Source organism: Penaeus japonicus, unplaced genomic scaffold (assembly GCF_977035675.1).
Source record: "Penaeus japonicus unplaced genomic scaffold, GWHDUDI00000001_assembly GWHDUDI00000028, whole genome shotgun sequence".
NCBI lineage: Eukaryota > Metazoa > Arthropoda > Malacostraca > Decapoda > Penaeidae > Penaeus > Penaeus japonicus.
In genome coordinates, this window is record NW_028234430.1 from 24077779 (window position 1) to 24092778 (window position 15000).

Below are 15000 nucleotides of genomic sequence, written 5' to 3' on the forward strand. Positions count from 1 at the left end.
CGAGCCTTTCCTCTTATGGGTTAGAAAGATATATAACTCCTAATTAAGAATTCAGGAGAGTGTTTTCCCCTTCCGGATTCAGAGAAGGGCTACCGACTTTAGAATTCTGGCAAGGAGGCCTCCTAAAAGATTTGATTATCCGTTTTGTAGGTCGAGAGACACCCTTCGTGTTACCACTTGGAACTTTGAAGAAACAGAATTACTTGTAGTTCTTTGGGTGTGTTGAGTGTTAGTGATACCGCCTCTTGAAAGTCCACTTGGAAGCCCACTTGATAGAGTTTGACATCTTAACACATAGAATAAAACATTTGGAATTGAATTGGATGACATCATCACGAGAAGCTACTTCGAATGCCACCACTTTAAGCAAGCAACCTGAAACTCCACTTGGAATTCGCTTTTCTCTATATACGGTTTCGATTTATATATAAAGCCTCGAGGTTTCAAAGGAAGCACGGGTTCTTAGACGACCTAGGAAATGCCGCCGCACTGGAGTCTCTCTGGGAGCCCTGTACTTAGGGATTTAGGGGGTCATTTTCTAAGGTCGGAGGAGGGTGGTCAGTCGTGAGAATATCAATTTCTTATGAACTTCGACCCTAAATCCAATTTCATGGGATCACGAAACGGCGACTCGCTTCTTAATTTGCGCGTCTGCGAGACTGTCCTTGCTCACCTCCCTCGGCAGTGCGTGGACAGAGCTTGTTGAAGTAAACGTGCGAATAATGGCTTTGGTATAGAGAGCTCTTATGCTTTGTTCTTATTATTATGATGAGATGGAACATTTCAAATGCCTCTCAAATATTATTTTTACAATACATCGCATACGGTTTTGTATATATTTTCTACAAGAAGATATCTTTTGCATCAGTGTCCTTCGTTTTTTTTTCGATTATCCTTCGCAGTCGCGTCTATGACCGAGGTATTTTCCAAATGATGGCTATCTCCTAGCAAAGAGCGGCTGCAGTCCCTCATTACGAGAGTCCCCCCCCCCCCCTGAAGGCGCATCCAACCCGGATCCGTTTTCTACACGCCGCCAACCCCCCCACGCATGGTTGGTATCGAGAGGTGATAAAAGTGATGAGTTTGCAAATACCCCTTTAATCTATGCCGGACTTGGTGGGCCTTAGAATGGTTTGGTTAACGAGTCTTGACAGCATCTGGTATGGCGATCGCTCGGGGAGGTCTGTGGAGGCCGCCGTGACGAGCGTGTGCGTGTGACAGATACAGGGCGGCCGCGCGCGTTGCTGCCCTCAACTATGTGCTTCGTAACGATATTTTGTCTCGCAGTGGGTCGTGTTAGAATGCGCATTTCGGCGGAGTGCGGTCACGCCTCGTCGTCTGCATTTCGCTTATTCATTGGGTTGAATATTTTTCAGGATGCAAAACTCAAAACATGAATAATCGTAATTACAATGATGAAAACAATAATTACTACTTCTACTGCTACTGCTGCTCTTACTACTACTACTACTATTACTACTACTACTATTACTACTACTACTACTACTTCTATTATTACTACTACTACTATTACTACTTACTACTACTACTACTACTACTACTACTACTGTCACCACCACCGCTACTGATAATGATAGTACCAATAGTACTACTATTTTACCACCGCGAGTACTACTACTACTAGTAAATTGGTGGCAGGAGAGGCTCCAACATGGAACATGTCGGACGGGGCTTTCCATGCGGGTCGACCATGTTGCGTGGTGAGATCCCTGTCTAGCCTGGTACGTCCGCATAACTTGCTGTTGTGTGTAACAGGAATAACTTGCACAAGCTCCTTTTTTGTATGTGTTTTTCTTCTTTCTGATTGTGTGTATACATTTACACATGGGAAAATACGTATGTGTATGTTTTTTTTGTTGTTGTTTTTTTGCACGGGGAAATGATGACACATGGTTGCGTCTCTGAAATGAGTAATAACTAAAGGAATTCATTTAATATTGCGAATACACACACATTCTCTCTCTCTCTCTCTCTCTCTCTCTCTCTCTCTCTCTCTCTCTCTCTCTCTCTCTCTCTCTCTCTCTCTCTCTCTCTCTCTCTCTCTCTCTCACTCTCGTTCTCCGTGTCCAAGGCAGAGATTTCGTATTTCTCCATTTCTTAGTTTAATCTTGTATGTGCTTGCATATTTAAATTATATATTTTTTATTATTATTATTGTTACAATCACTTAGGATTATGATATAGTGATAGCAACGAAGATGATGAAGCTATATTAATACTGATAGCAATACAACGACAGAAGTAGCAACAGCAACCATAACAACAACAATAGTAATAATAATAATAATCAAGATAATAATAACATCAGTAATACCTATGTGAATCTTTTAAAATTCACGTTAATGATATTTCTGTTCTCCTATTCCTTTATGAAATAGTCGCATCAACATTCCTTATATTCCAGTCGAGGACGCAGATTGCTCCATTGCAACAGCACGGTCTCGCTGTACCGTTAAGAGATGCCAGTTGTAGTTGCGGTCGTAGCAGTAATTGTAGTCGTTCTAGTTGTGGCAGAGGAGGCTGTAGTTGCAGTCCTATTGTAGCTTTGCAACGTTGAGCGCGAGTGTATCGGTTGCGTATTGTTGGCGAAGTTGAGGTTTAGATTATACGAATTCTACAGGTCGTCTCTTCTAGTCGTGGCTTTAGGATCCTGCGTCGTGGTGCGTTGTGCAAACCTGGGGTCGTCCTAGGGGAGTCGTATCTCCGTGGTCGTTGCTCCGAGTGGTCCTGCAGTGTTGCTACTGGTCGGAGCCCGGGTGGGTGGAGCGAAAAAAGTTGCGCGGGTCATGACAGATGGCGCGGGGCAGAGCAGGCACAGGTCACACACACGTACTAACGCATACACACACGCGCGCACTGACATATGCATCCCATTTACGGATACGCATACGCATGTAATCAGACTTGTGCTTGTTCTTATCATATCTCCTTATCTGCCCCCTCCCCCCTCTCTCTCTTTCTCTCTCTTTTTCTCACTCATACATACACACACACACACACACACACACACACACACACACACACACACACACACACACACACACACACACACACACACACACACACACACACACACACACACACACACACACACACACACATACACACACACACACAAAGATATACCTATATATAATATATATATATATATATATATATAATTATATATAATATATATATAAATATATATATAATATATTTATATATATTATATAATATTTAATATTTATATATATATAATATTATATATATATATTATATATATAATATATATATATATATATATATATATGTATGTATGTATATTAATATATATATATATATATAATATAAAATATATATATATATATATATATATATATATATATATATCTGTATATATTTATATTATATATATTATATATATATATATATATATATATATATATATATTATATATATATATATATATATATATATAATATATATTAGAGAGAGAGAGAGAGAGAGAGAGAGAGAGAGAGAGAGAGAGAATATGCTCGTAACTTTGCATGCATACCAGCACATGTTTGCATCCTGACCCCCAGCGATACCTCAATCCACACTATAGACCCGAGGGCACGCTTTGGGGGTGGAAAGGGGGGGGGGCAATGCTATATAATCCTCCTACTCATCTCATTCTCATCTTCCTTCGTCTTCTTCGTCTTGTTCTTGTTCTTGTTCTTTGTTCTTGTTCTTCTCCTCCTCCTCTTCCACCTCCTCCTCTTCTTCCTCCCCCTCCCCCTCTTCCTCCCCCTCCTCCTCCTCTTTCTAATTCTCCTCCTCCTCCTCTTTCTACTCCTCTTCCCCCTCCCCTCCATCTCCTCTTTCCCCTACCCCCTCCCCTTTCCTTCATCTCCCCCCCTTCATCTCCCCGCCAATGCATCATGTTCACACCGGATGCTGACTTGACTGTCCTAAAGGCACCGACGCTGGATTTGCATGGAGTTAGCATATCCGTTTGTTGCGAAGTTCTTTAGGTAGCTGTAGATTATACTCCCCCCCTCCCTCCCACCTCCTCATTCAACCCCTCCCCCTCCATCTCCGTCGTCTTACACCCTCCCTCCGTCCCTCCCTCCCTCGCCCTCCTCCCCTCCCTTTTCTATCCCTCGCTCCTCTACCCCCTGTTCTATCCCTCGCTCTTCTACCCCCTCCCCCCCCTACCCCCCTCAGTCTTCAACAGGGTGGAACCTCCGCATGTTCCTGTATCTAGTGTCAGTTTTATGACAGAGACGCGTCAACGGGCCAATAAAATTAAGCCAAAACCAACAAAGTTTGACGTGTTTATGCGTTGCTAAACCTGTCAGGCCTTGGTGGCATGGGGGTGGGGGTATGGGGGGTTAGGAGAGTGGGGGGTGATGGTCAGTTGGTCCATACTAAAAAGGGGGGAGGGGGTTTTGTAGGAAGGAGAGAGGAAGACACAGACAGACGGATAGGTGGACAAGCACAGATGACAGAAACAGGGAATAATGTCATTCACGGGTTTTCTCTTATTAATCCTTTTCTTATCCTATCCTCATTTTCTTTTTAATCCTTTTATTCTTTCCCAACTTGCCTCTGTCACCCTAACAATTTTCTCAGTCTTTCCTTGTTTTTTTAAATCCCTCTTTTCCCACCTTCCTCCTTTTATCTCGCGCTCTCTACTCACCAAAGTCAGTACCACAAAGCATCCCCTCCCTGCCCCCTCCCCCTTTCTTTCCCTGAAGGACTAAAGAGATGCTGGAGATGGGGCCCTGACCTGCATAATGTATATCTTCATTCTGTTGTCTTCATCTTCCTTCCTTGCTTACCTTGTTCTTCCCTCCTCCTCTTCCTTCTCCTCCTCCTCCCCCTCCTTCTCCTTCTCCGCCTCTCTCTCCTCCTTCTCCTTCTCCACATTCTCTCCACCCCTTTTCTCTTCCTCCTCCTCCCCCTCTCTCCTTCTCCAGCCTCCTCACTCTTCTCTTTCTCCTCACGCATTGTTCCATCTGTTTTCTATCTATATTTCTCTGCTACATGCTTTGTTTTGTCGTGGCTTTCCGTTGTATATGTTTTTTTTTTCCTTGAAAGCTATTATCTCTCCCTCCCTCCCTTTCTCTATCTATCTCTCTCCCTCCTTCCCTCCCTCCCTCCCTTTCTCTCTCTCCCTCTCTCTCCCTCTCCCTCTCTCTCCCCTCTCCCCTCTTCCCCCTCTCCTCTCTCCTCTCTCCTCTCTCTCCCCTCTCCTCTCTCTCTCTCTCTCTCTCTCTCTCTCTCTCTCTCTCTCTCTCCCTCTCCCTCTCCCTCTCCCTCTCCCTCTCCCTCTTCCTCTCCCTCTCTCTCTCTCTCTCCTCTCTCTCTCTCTCTCTCTCTCTCTCTCTCTCTCTCCTTCTCTCCCTCTCTCTTCTCTCTCTCCTTCTCTCTCTCTCTCTTCTCCCTCTCCTTCTCTCTCTCTCTCTCTCTCTCTCTCTCTCTCTCTCTCTCTCTCTCTCTCTCTCTCTCTCTCTCTCTCTCTCTCTCTCTCTCTCTCTCTCTCTCTCTCTCTCTCTCTCTCTCTCTCTTTCTTTCTCTCTCTTTCTCCCCCCCATTTTATGGCTCTGCTCTGGATCCATTTATTATCTTTAATCATAGCTGTCGACTTTCTTTCTCTCGTTGGCTCTATCCAGGTCTCTGTTCCTCCCCCTTCCTGTTTTCGCTTTTTCGTTTTGCCTTCATTTATTCACTCCGTATCCCGCCCACGTCTGCTCACCTTACGACATCTAAGCACGCCGCCCGCACTAGACTCGGGTCCTATGCACGCCCACCCAAGCCCATGACCACGCCCGGGCGCCCACGGGCAGGCCGGTGCGTGGGAACTAGGACGTGTTGATGTTACTTGACCCACATGTTGCTGCAGCCTGCCACATCCTGCACCCTGACCTGTCGTCGTCTGCGCCTTGACCTTTTTAGAGCCTGTGCATCGACCTGTTATATTTTCGGCTGTACCTTGTCCGTTTGGGTCGTACCTTGATTTTTTTTTATTTTTTGTTTACTGTATCTTGCCCAATTTTGGCTGCACCTTGCTTGTATTTTCTTTTCTTTTGGCTATACCTTTCCGTGTTTAAGTTTATATTCACTTTTTTCATCTATACGGTGACCTTTTCAAGTTCTGATCTGTCTTAGATATGAATGGCTTGTCGTGTCTACCAGCATTCTGATTTGGTCAGATAAAGTCATGTTGACGGTGTTGCGAAATGTTGAAGATGGCAATTGATCGCCGCCCCTCAGGGGGGAAAAACGGGTGAATTGACATTTTTATTGCGTATGATAGTTGCAGGTGTATGGGTAACAATAATGAATAAATGATGGGAAGGATAAAAAAAGAGATAAATAGATAAATGAAAAATAAAATATACAAAAATAGACATTTGGATTTAGATAGATAGATGAATAAATAGATGGATAGATAGATAGATATATAGATGATGCTATGGGAAATGAGTCCAAGAAGAATGAATGATAGAAAATGAGCACTTAACATTGACGCGAGTGATGGAGTATTCCAGTACGTGGGTGTTCCCCGCCACCTGCCTCGGGGCTCAGCGAGCGACAGAGGGCATTTCCGGGCAGTGTGTGCGTGTGCATATATGTATGCATGCGTATGTGGGAGTGTTTATTTGTTTATTTGCCTCTGTGTGTGTGTGTATGTGTGTGCGCGTGTGTGTGTGTGTGTGTGTGTGAAGATCGAGAGGAGAGAGAGAGATAGAATGCAGAGAGGGGTGTACCGGGAGAGAAATGAAGAAGATAGAGAGAGGGAGGGAGAGAAAATGAATAAACCAAGAGAGAAAAAAAAAAATAAAAAGATCATTATCACAAGTTAGAATAAGGAGACAGGCACACAAAGCAGAAAAAAACAACAGATAAATAAATAAATAAGAAAAAAAAACACACACACTAGATAAATGACAAAATAAAGAGAGTCTGCATAAAAAAAAAGCCCAGATGCATGTTATGTTTGTGAATATCAGGTTCTGTGTCAACAACAGCAGTAAAAGAAACTCAAGACAAGGTTTTGGTGTGTGGGCGCCTTGTGTGGGGGCGTGAGGTACATGCAGGTATCTGGAAAGTGAACCAAAATTGGAGAACCGCGTGACTGGCGCTACGACCAAGAGAAGTAGAGAGGAAGAGAGGAAAAAAAAAAAGAGGGATAAGTGGTGAAAATGATGATGGACTTGGAAATAAGCCAGGAGAGGTGTTGGATGTTTTGGAACCTCTATGGGAAGGATTGGTGATGATTGTGGTGGTGATAGTTGTAATGTTGTTGGAAAAGTATGAATGAGAAGGAATAGGAATGAATATTAACGTGTTTCGATTTATGTGTATTCATCAGAATTAAGTAAATCGTATCAATTACATAGTTTTGTGAACTTGTTCTTTTTTTTTCTCAACATTTGTCACAATGGACTCTTTGTTGGACACTGTTTTGGGAAGGATGGCAAGGGTGCTTAGTCTCTCCTCTTCATATTCTCTCTCTCTCTCTTTCTCTTTCTCTTTCTCTTTCTTTCTACCACTCTATAGTAGCTCTTCATTATCCTTTCCTTGTCTTTGTTTTATTCTTTTGAAACCTTTTCTATTTTTTCTTCTTCGTTTCGTATTCCCTTTCTTTGATATTTTTTCACGTTTGTTTATCCTGCTTTTAGTGTCTCTGGGTTTTCATTTGTAGATGAAGATGAAAAACGTAAAAGCAATTAGTTTTATTTGTCTAAGGTTATATAATGTTTCATCGCCATTAGTAGCACTATCAGCATTATCGTGTTTTTAATCGTAATGCATCATCATCATCTTCGTCATAATCGCACGAACATTATCATTACTATCGTTGCCGTGTTCCGCCTCCCTCTCTCATTTTTTTCCCCCCCCCCCCCCCCGATTATTTCTTCCAACTTTTTTGACCGTTCTCTCCTGTCCTTCATTATATCATAATAGCGGTCATGTAGTAACCGTGTATTTTGCGATTACACTCGACTTTTTCCCCTTCATTTCTACTTAAAACGAGTTCTTTGCAAGGACACCATTGCAGCGTGGAATGGGGAGGCGTGAGGCCCAGGACACGGACATTGTGTCGTGGGGTCCCTGGGAGTCCCGGAGGAGACCCCAGGGGACCCCAGGGGACCCCGGTCGGTAGAGGAACGGCCCTAGAAAAAAAGAGCAGTAAATGTAATTATTAGTCAGGATAAGCATCTAGGCTAGGGGGTGGGTCGGGGGGATGGCTGCCCCGCCCTCCACCCTGGGGGAGAAGGGACTGACCGCGGAAGGGTTTCCTCCCCATCCCCTCTCCCCCTCTTCTTATTTCTCTTCTCCCCTCCTCCCATATTCCTCTTCCACTACTCGTGCTCCCCCCACCCCCTATCTCTCCCCTATCTACCACTCTGCCCCCCCCCCTTCCCCCTTCCCGCAAGCCCCCTCCCTTCCCCCTTCGCCCGATCCCCTCCCTCCCCCTCTCCCTCTCCCTCATATCCCCTCCCTCCCCCTCCCTCGTTAAACCTCCCTTCAGGGGTTGATATTTCTTTCGTTGGTGCGACGTCCAGTCTTTTTTTTTTTCTTTTTCTTTTTCTTTCTCTTTTTTTAAATAGTAGTTTGGGCAGTGTATCATCGCCGCGCCTAACCCTTTGGACACGGGATTAATTACCTTAATTGTCCTATTATTATTTATGGGACGAGATAAGGGGACTGGTTGTTCGGGTCCGCTAAACTACCCTTTCGGCCGTCCCCTTGGTGCGCGTCTCGGGAAGGACTCGGTTTAGCGCGGGCGGCTTTTGTTTCGGTGGAGGGCGTCCGCGGGTGTGCGGGTGGGTGCTGTGCTTAACAAATGGGACAGATGGTGACTATAGGTGATTTCCATGTGTCTGTGTGTCTGTCTGTCTGTCTGTCTGTCTCTGTCTCTGTCTCTGTCTCTGTCTCTGTCTCTGTCTCTGTCTCTGTCTCTGTCTCTGTCTCTGTCTCTGTCTCTGTCTCTGTCTCTGTCTCTGTCTCTGTCTCTGTCTCTGTCTCTGTCTCTGTCTCTGTCTCTGACTCTGTCTCTGTCTCTGTCTCTGTCTCTGTCTCTGTCTCTGTCTCTGTCTCTGTCTCTGTCTCTGTCTCTGTCTCTGTCTCTGTCTCTGTCTCTGTCTCTGTCTCTGTCTCTCTGTCTGTCTGTCTGTCTGTCTGTGTCTGCCTGTGCTTGTGTCCCTGTGTTTGCGTCTGTGCTTGTGTCTGTATGTGCGTGCGAACGAGTGGTTGTTTATTTATGATGAGCATTTGTGTATGTGCCTAGGGAAGGGGATTGAGTGAATAATAGTGCGTGTGTGTTTATGACTCAATATGAAATATATTTGCATGTGAGAATAGGTGAGTGGAGGGAGTGCATGGCATGGTGGGTGTGGTTGGGTGAGTGCGTGCGGACATGCGCGTCTGACCAGTGGCCATGAGCTGATGCATTGTTTTAAAGAAACAATCGCGACGGGTAATAAAAGTATAAGCGTGTTTCCCGATAAAAGGCTATTAAAAGCGCTGACGACATCTTTGATAACGTCACGATATTCTTGTTAATTCTCTTGTACCTCCTTATTGCAACTCATTAGACCAAAAAAGGCCTTTGGGTTTAGTTTCAGAGAAAATGAATAAACAAAGAAAGAGAGAGAAAAAAAGAAATAGAAAGATAGTTATCACAAGTAAGAATAAGGAGACAGGCACACAAAGCAGAAAAAAACAACAGATAAATAAATACATAAAAAAAACACACACACTAGATAAATGACAAAATAAAGAGAGCCTGCATAAAAAAAAAGCCCAGATGCATGTTATGTTTGTGAATATCAGGTTCTGTGTCAACAACAGCAGTAAAAGAAACTCAAGACAAGGTTTTGGTGTGTGGGCGCCTTGTGTGGGGGCGTGAGGTACATGCAGGTATCTGGAAAGTGAACCAAAATTGGAGAACCGCGTGACTGGCGCTACGACCAAGAGAAGTAGAGAGGGAGAGAGGAAAAAAAAGAGGGATAAGTGGTGAAAATGATGATGGACTTGGAAATAAGCCAGGAGAGGTGTTGGGTGTTTTGGAAACTATGGGAAGGATTGGTGATGATTGTGGTGGTGATAGCTGTAATGTTGTTGGAAAAGTATGAATGGGAATGAATGAGAATGAATATTAACGTGTTTCGATTTATGTGTATTCATCAGAATTAAGTAAATCGCGTCAGTTACATAGTTTTGTGAATTTTTTATTTTATTTTTTTTCTCAACATGTGTCACAATGGACTCTCTTTGTTGGACGCTGTTTTGGGAAGGATGGCAATGGTGCTTAGTCTCTCCTCTTCATATTCTCTCTCTCACTCTCTCTCTCTTTCTTTCTTTCTACCACTCTATAGTAGCTCTTCATTATCCTTTTCTTGTCTTTGTTTTATTCTTTTGAAACCTTTTCTCTTTTTTCTTCTTCGTTTCGTATTCCCTTTCTTTGATATTTTTTCACGTTTGTTTATCCTGCTTTTAGTGTCTCTGGGTTTTCATTTGTAGATGAAGATGAAAAACGTAAAAGCAATTAGTTTTTATTTGTCTAAGGTTATATAATGTTTCATCGCCATTAGTAGCACTGTCATCATTATCGTGTTTTTAATCGTAATGCATCATCATCATCTTCGTCATAATCGCACGAACATTATCATTACTATCGTTGCCGTGTTCCGCCTCCCTCTCTCATTTTTTTCACCCCCCCCCCCCCCGATTATTTCTTCCAACTTTTTTGACCGTTCTCTCCTGTCCTTCATTATATCATAATAGCGGTCATGTAGTAAACCCGAGTATTGGTTGCATTACCTCTCGACGTGTTCCCCGACTATATCATGTTCCTACTTAAAACGAGTTCTTTGCAAGGACACCATTGCAGCGCGGAATGGGGAGGCGTGAGGCCCAGGACACGGACATTGTGTCGTGGGGTCCCTGGGAGTCCCGGAGGAGACCCCAGGGGACCCCAGGGGACCCCGGTCGGTAGAGGAACGGCCCTAGAAAAAAAGAGCAGTAAATGTAATTATTAGTCAGGATAAGCATCTAGGCTAGGGGGTGGGTCGGGGGGATGGCTGCCCCGCCCTCCACCCTGGGGGAGAAGGGACTGACCGCGGAAGGGTTTCCTCCCCATCCCCTCTCCCCCTCTTCTTATTTCTCTTCTCCCCTCCTCCCATATCCCTCTTCCACTTCTCGTGCTCCCCCCACCCCCTATCTCTCCCCTATCTACCGCTTTGCCCCCCCCCCTTCCCCCTTCCCCCTCCCTCCCCCTCCCCCTCTCCCTCATACCCCCTCCCTCCCCCTCCCTCGTTAAACCTCCCTTCAGGGGTTGATATTTCTTTCGTTGGTGCGACGTCCAGTCTTCTTTTTTTTTCTTTTTCTTTTTCTTTCTCTTTTTTTTAAATAGTAGTTTGGGCAGTGTATCATCGCCGCGCCTAACCCTTTGGACACGGGATTAATTACCTTAATTGTCCTATTATTATTTATGGGACGAGATAAGGGGACTGGTTGTTCGGGTCCGCTAAACTACCCTTTCGGCCGTCCCCTTGGTGTGCGTCTCGGGAAGGACTCGGTTTAGCGCGGGCGGCTTTTGTTTCGGTGGAGGGCGTCCGCGGGTGTGCGGGTGTGTGTGGTGCTTAACAAATGGGACAGATGGTGACTATAGGTGATTTCCATGTGTCTGTCTGTCTGTCTGTCTGTCTGTCTGTCTGTCTGTGCTTGTGTCCTTGTGTTTCCGTCTGTGCTTCTGTCTGTGTGTGCGTGCGTGCGTGCAAGCGAGTGGTTGTTTATTTATGATGAGCATGTGTATGTGCCTAGGGAAGGGGATTGAGTGAAATATAGTACGTGTGTGTTTATGACTCAATATGAAATATATTTGCATGTGAGGATAGGTGAGTGGAGGGCGTGCATGGCATGGTGGGTGTGGTTGGGTGAGTGCGTGCGGACATGCGCGTCTGACCAGTGGCCATGAGCTGATGCATTGTTTTAAAGAAACAATCGCGACGGGTAATAAAAGTATAAGCGTGTTTCCCGATAAAAGGCTATTAAAAGCGCTGACGACATCTTTGATAACGTCACGATATTCTTGTTAATTCTCTTGTACCTCCTTATTGCAACTCATTAGACCAAAAAAGGCCTTTGGGTTTAGTTTCAGCTTCTAACTGCATCAAATTTATTTTTGATTCTCATGTTAAGAGGAAACTAACATTTCCCTTTGTGTGTGTGTGTGTGTGTGTGTGTGTGTGTGTGTGTGTGTGTGTGTGTGTGTGTGTGTGTGTGTGTGTGTGTGTGTGTGTGTGTGTGTGTGTGTGTGTGTTTGTGTTAGTGTCTGTATCTGTGTCTGTGTGTGTGTTGATACGCATGCGTGTATCTCGTCTATGAATATATAAGGACAAGCACAAATGCAGGGGACAAAAAAAGCTGAACTCATCACACTCAAAGTATCCATTTGAATTTTTCTCACGCCTCTCCTTCAAATGTCACTTCCAATAATATTTCTGTCTCTCTCTCCCTCTCCTTCAGGTACCAGTTCTTCCTGCAGGTGAAGCAAGACATCCTGCAGGGTCGTCTTCCCGTCTCGCAGGAGCTGGCGGCGGAACTGGGGTCCTATGCGGTCCAGTGTGAGTAGTTTTGTTTGTTTTTTTGTTTGTTTTCTTTTTTGTTCTGTTGCTTTTGTCTCGTGGTGTCTGGCGGCACTGGCGACACTGGGGCTCCTGTGTTGTTGGTGCTGGTGTTTTTACTATTGTATTTGTGATAAACGTAGGGAGGGGGGGGGTATCATGGTGATTATTATTATTTTAGTAAGGTTATCGTTATTATTTTTGTTGTAATTTTGATTATTTCCCGTGGTTATTATTATTATCATTACCATAGTTACCATTATTATTAATCTTTATAATCATAATTTTGATTACTATTACTACTACTCTAAACAAATAGTCAAATCAGCGTTAGTATTCTGACTTTCTGTTTTGCAGTTGTTAGGTTTATTGTTGTTAGTAGTGAGAGAACAACGCTAACTACTGTTCCTACTCCTATTGTTACCATTACCCGAACTTGTTGTATTGTTAACAATTCACATCACTGCTAATGCATTTACGATATTAACAACAGGTAAATGATATAGTAAACACATGCATGCAACAGCAGCAGACGTGCAATAGGTTGATGGTGCAGAGTTTGATATCGCCGAGGGTGTTATCTTGCAAGGAATGTATTGAAGAGGGAGACCTTGGTACTGCCACCTCGGGCACCCTCTGTTGTTGTGTGCAATGATGCTCTTTTGTTTGCCGGATTTTGCAACATTTATTTTTTCTTCTTTGAATGTCTGTCTGTGTCTGCTTTGGGGGATGTTTTGCTTCGCATTCTCTCTCTCTCTCTCTCTCTCTCTCTCTCTCTCTCTCTCTCTCTCTCTCTCTCTCTCTCTCTCTCTCTCTCTCTCTCTCTCTCAAGCTTTTGATATTAAAAGCTGTCGAACAAGCTGTTATTTTAGGGCGATTTTTGTTGACTCCAGACACAACTTCAAAGTTGTGAGTAACATCAACAGTATCTTTAAAACATAAAAAAAAAACGATTGATCATTTGTTGTATTAGTGAAGTCACCCCCGAATTTCTCCTGTAAAGGGAAGAATAGTCCAGAGCCGTCCATAATTTATGTTAATGGAGCACTCGCTTCCCACAACAATGGCGGGTCTCGATCCTGGCCGTAGCGCAGAGAAAAGGAGAAAATGACTTCCTCGTAGATTGTGAACAGATGATTAGCACAGATTGGTTGGGGGGGAGGGGAAGGGGGGGGCTGGCGGAGAATGGGTACAGGTTATGCGAGTGTGAATAGAACAATTGATTAGAGAGGAATGGGTGGTAGACGCAAAATAATAATGTGGATATTGACTGGATGGAGGTGAGTGGCAGACAGAGATGAGTAAATAGAACAATGGTTGAAAGCGAAGTGAGTGGCAGATAAAAATCAAGAGTGAATAGATGAATTGATTACATAGAAAAAGAGGGGGAGATCGGGAAAAATGGAAAGTTATAAAAATTCGATTTAAGGAAAAAATAAGTGTCAAACCAAAAAGAACTGAATGATGACGATTCATCTAACAAAAATTGGCTTGAAAAAAATAGATTGATTGATAGAAATTGGAGTCAAATAGAAAAAGGGTTAAGAGTAGACTTTCCACTCGCGGGCTCAGATAGACAGACCTCCGAGCGCTAACGCCGCTTACGATAATGTCGGTATCGCGTGTCGGGGGATGGTTGGCGGCGTCTCTCAACCGCCGGCCGACGCGACGACACGGCCTACCCGCCTCGCCAGAGTCGTTGTCGGCGCCTTGTCAGTGGCTCGTCTTCAGCGGGGAGGCGGATGCCAAGGACTGGGATTAGTGGATGGAGGGGGGGGGGGGGGAGTCTGTGTGTGTGTGGTGGGGGTGGGGATGTGTGGAGTGGTAGCGTGTGTATGTCTGTCTGTCTAGAGTGTCTGTGTCTGGAATATGTGTCTGTGCCTGTGCCTATGTGTGGAGAGGGTGAGGGGTGTAAAATGTGTGTGTGTGTGGAGCGGGGTAGTAAGGGGAACGAGTGTGTGTGTAGCGGGATAGCAGCGTAAAAGGTACAGGATGTGTGTAGCGGGGCAAAGATGTAGCGAGATTGGGTCGGGGAGTAGCAGGATAGCAGGTTAAAGCTGCAGCGGGATAGCGGATTGGAGAGGGATCAGGGTGAGGGAGTGGGGATGGGGAGGGGGGTGGGGGGGCATGTAATCAGGAAGATGCGCAGATGCTGGGGCGATGGCGCATGTATCTCGCATCCCAACGCCGCATTTATTCACACAAATTCTCTATCAATGAAACATCCAGTCATTCAGATTCCCAAAATTACGAATCCCAAGTGAACGAATTACTACCGGAATTTCACTCGCAAAAATAATAATAATAATAAAAAATAATAAATAAATAAAATAAAATAAAATAAAATAACGTTGAACTCGCTGGTCCACCG

General features: G+C 44.4%; 1 protein-coding gene across 1 annotated transcript in view; it reads left to right on the forward strand.

The window, feature by feature from the left end:
* The window catches only part of LOC122252166 (uncharacterized), a 343505-nt gene that overhangs the window by 274292 nt on the left and 54213 nt on the right, over nucleotides 1-15000 (forward strand). Inside the window, exons 7-8 of the mRNA XM_086553745.1 lie at nucleotides 12532-12629; nucleotides 13502-13538. Of these exons, the coding sequence (XP_086409871.1) occupies nucleotides 12532-12629; nucleotides 13502-13538 (135 nt within the window). The remainder of the gene's footprint in view (nucleotides 1-12531; nucleotides 12630-13501; nucleotides 13539-15000) is intronic.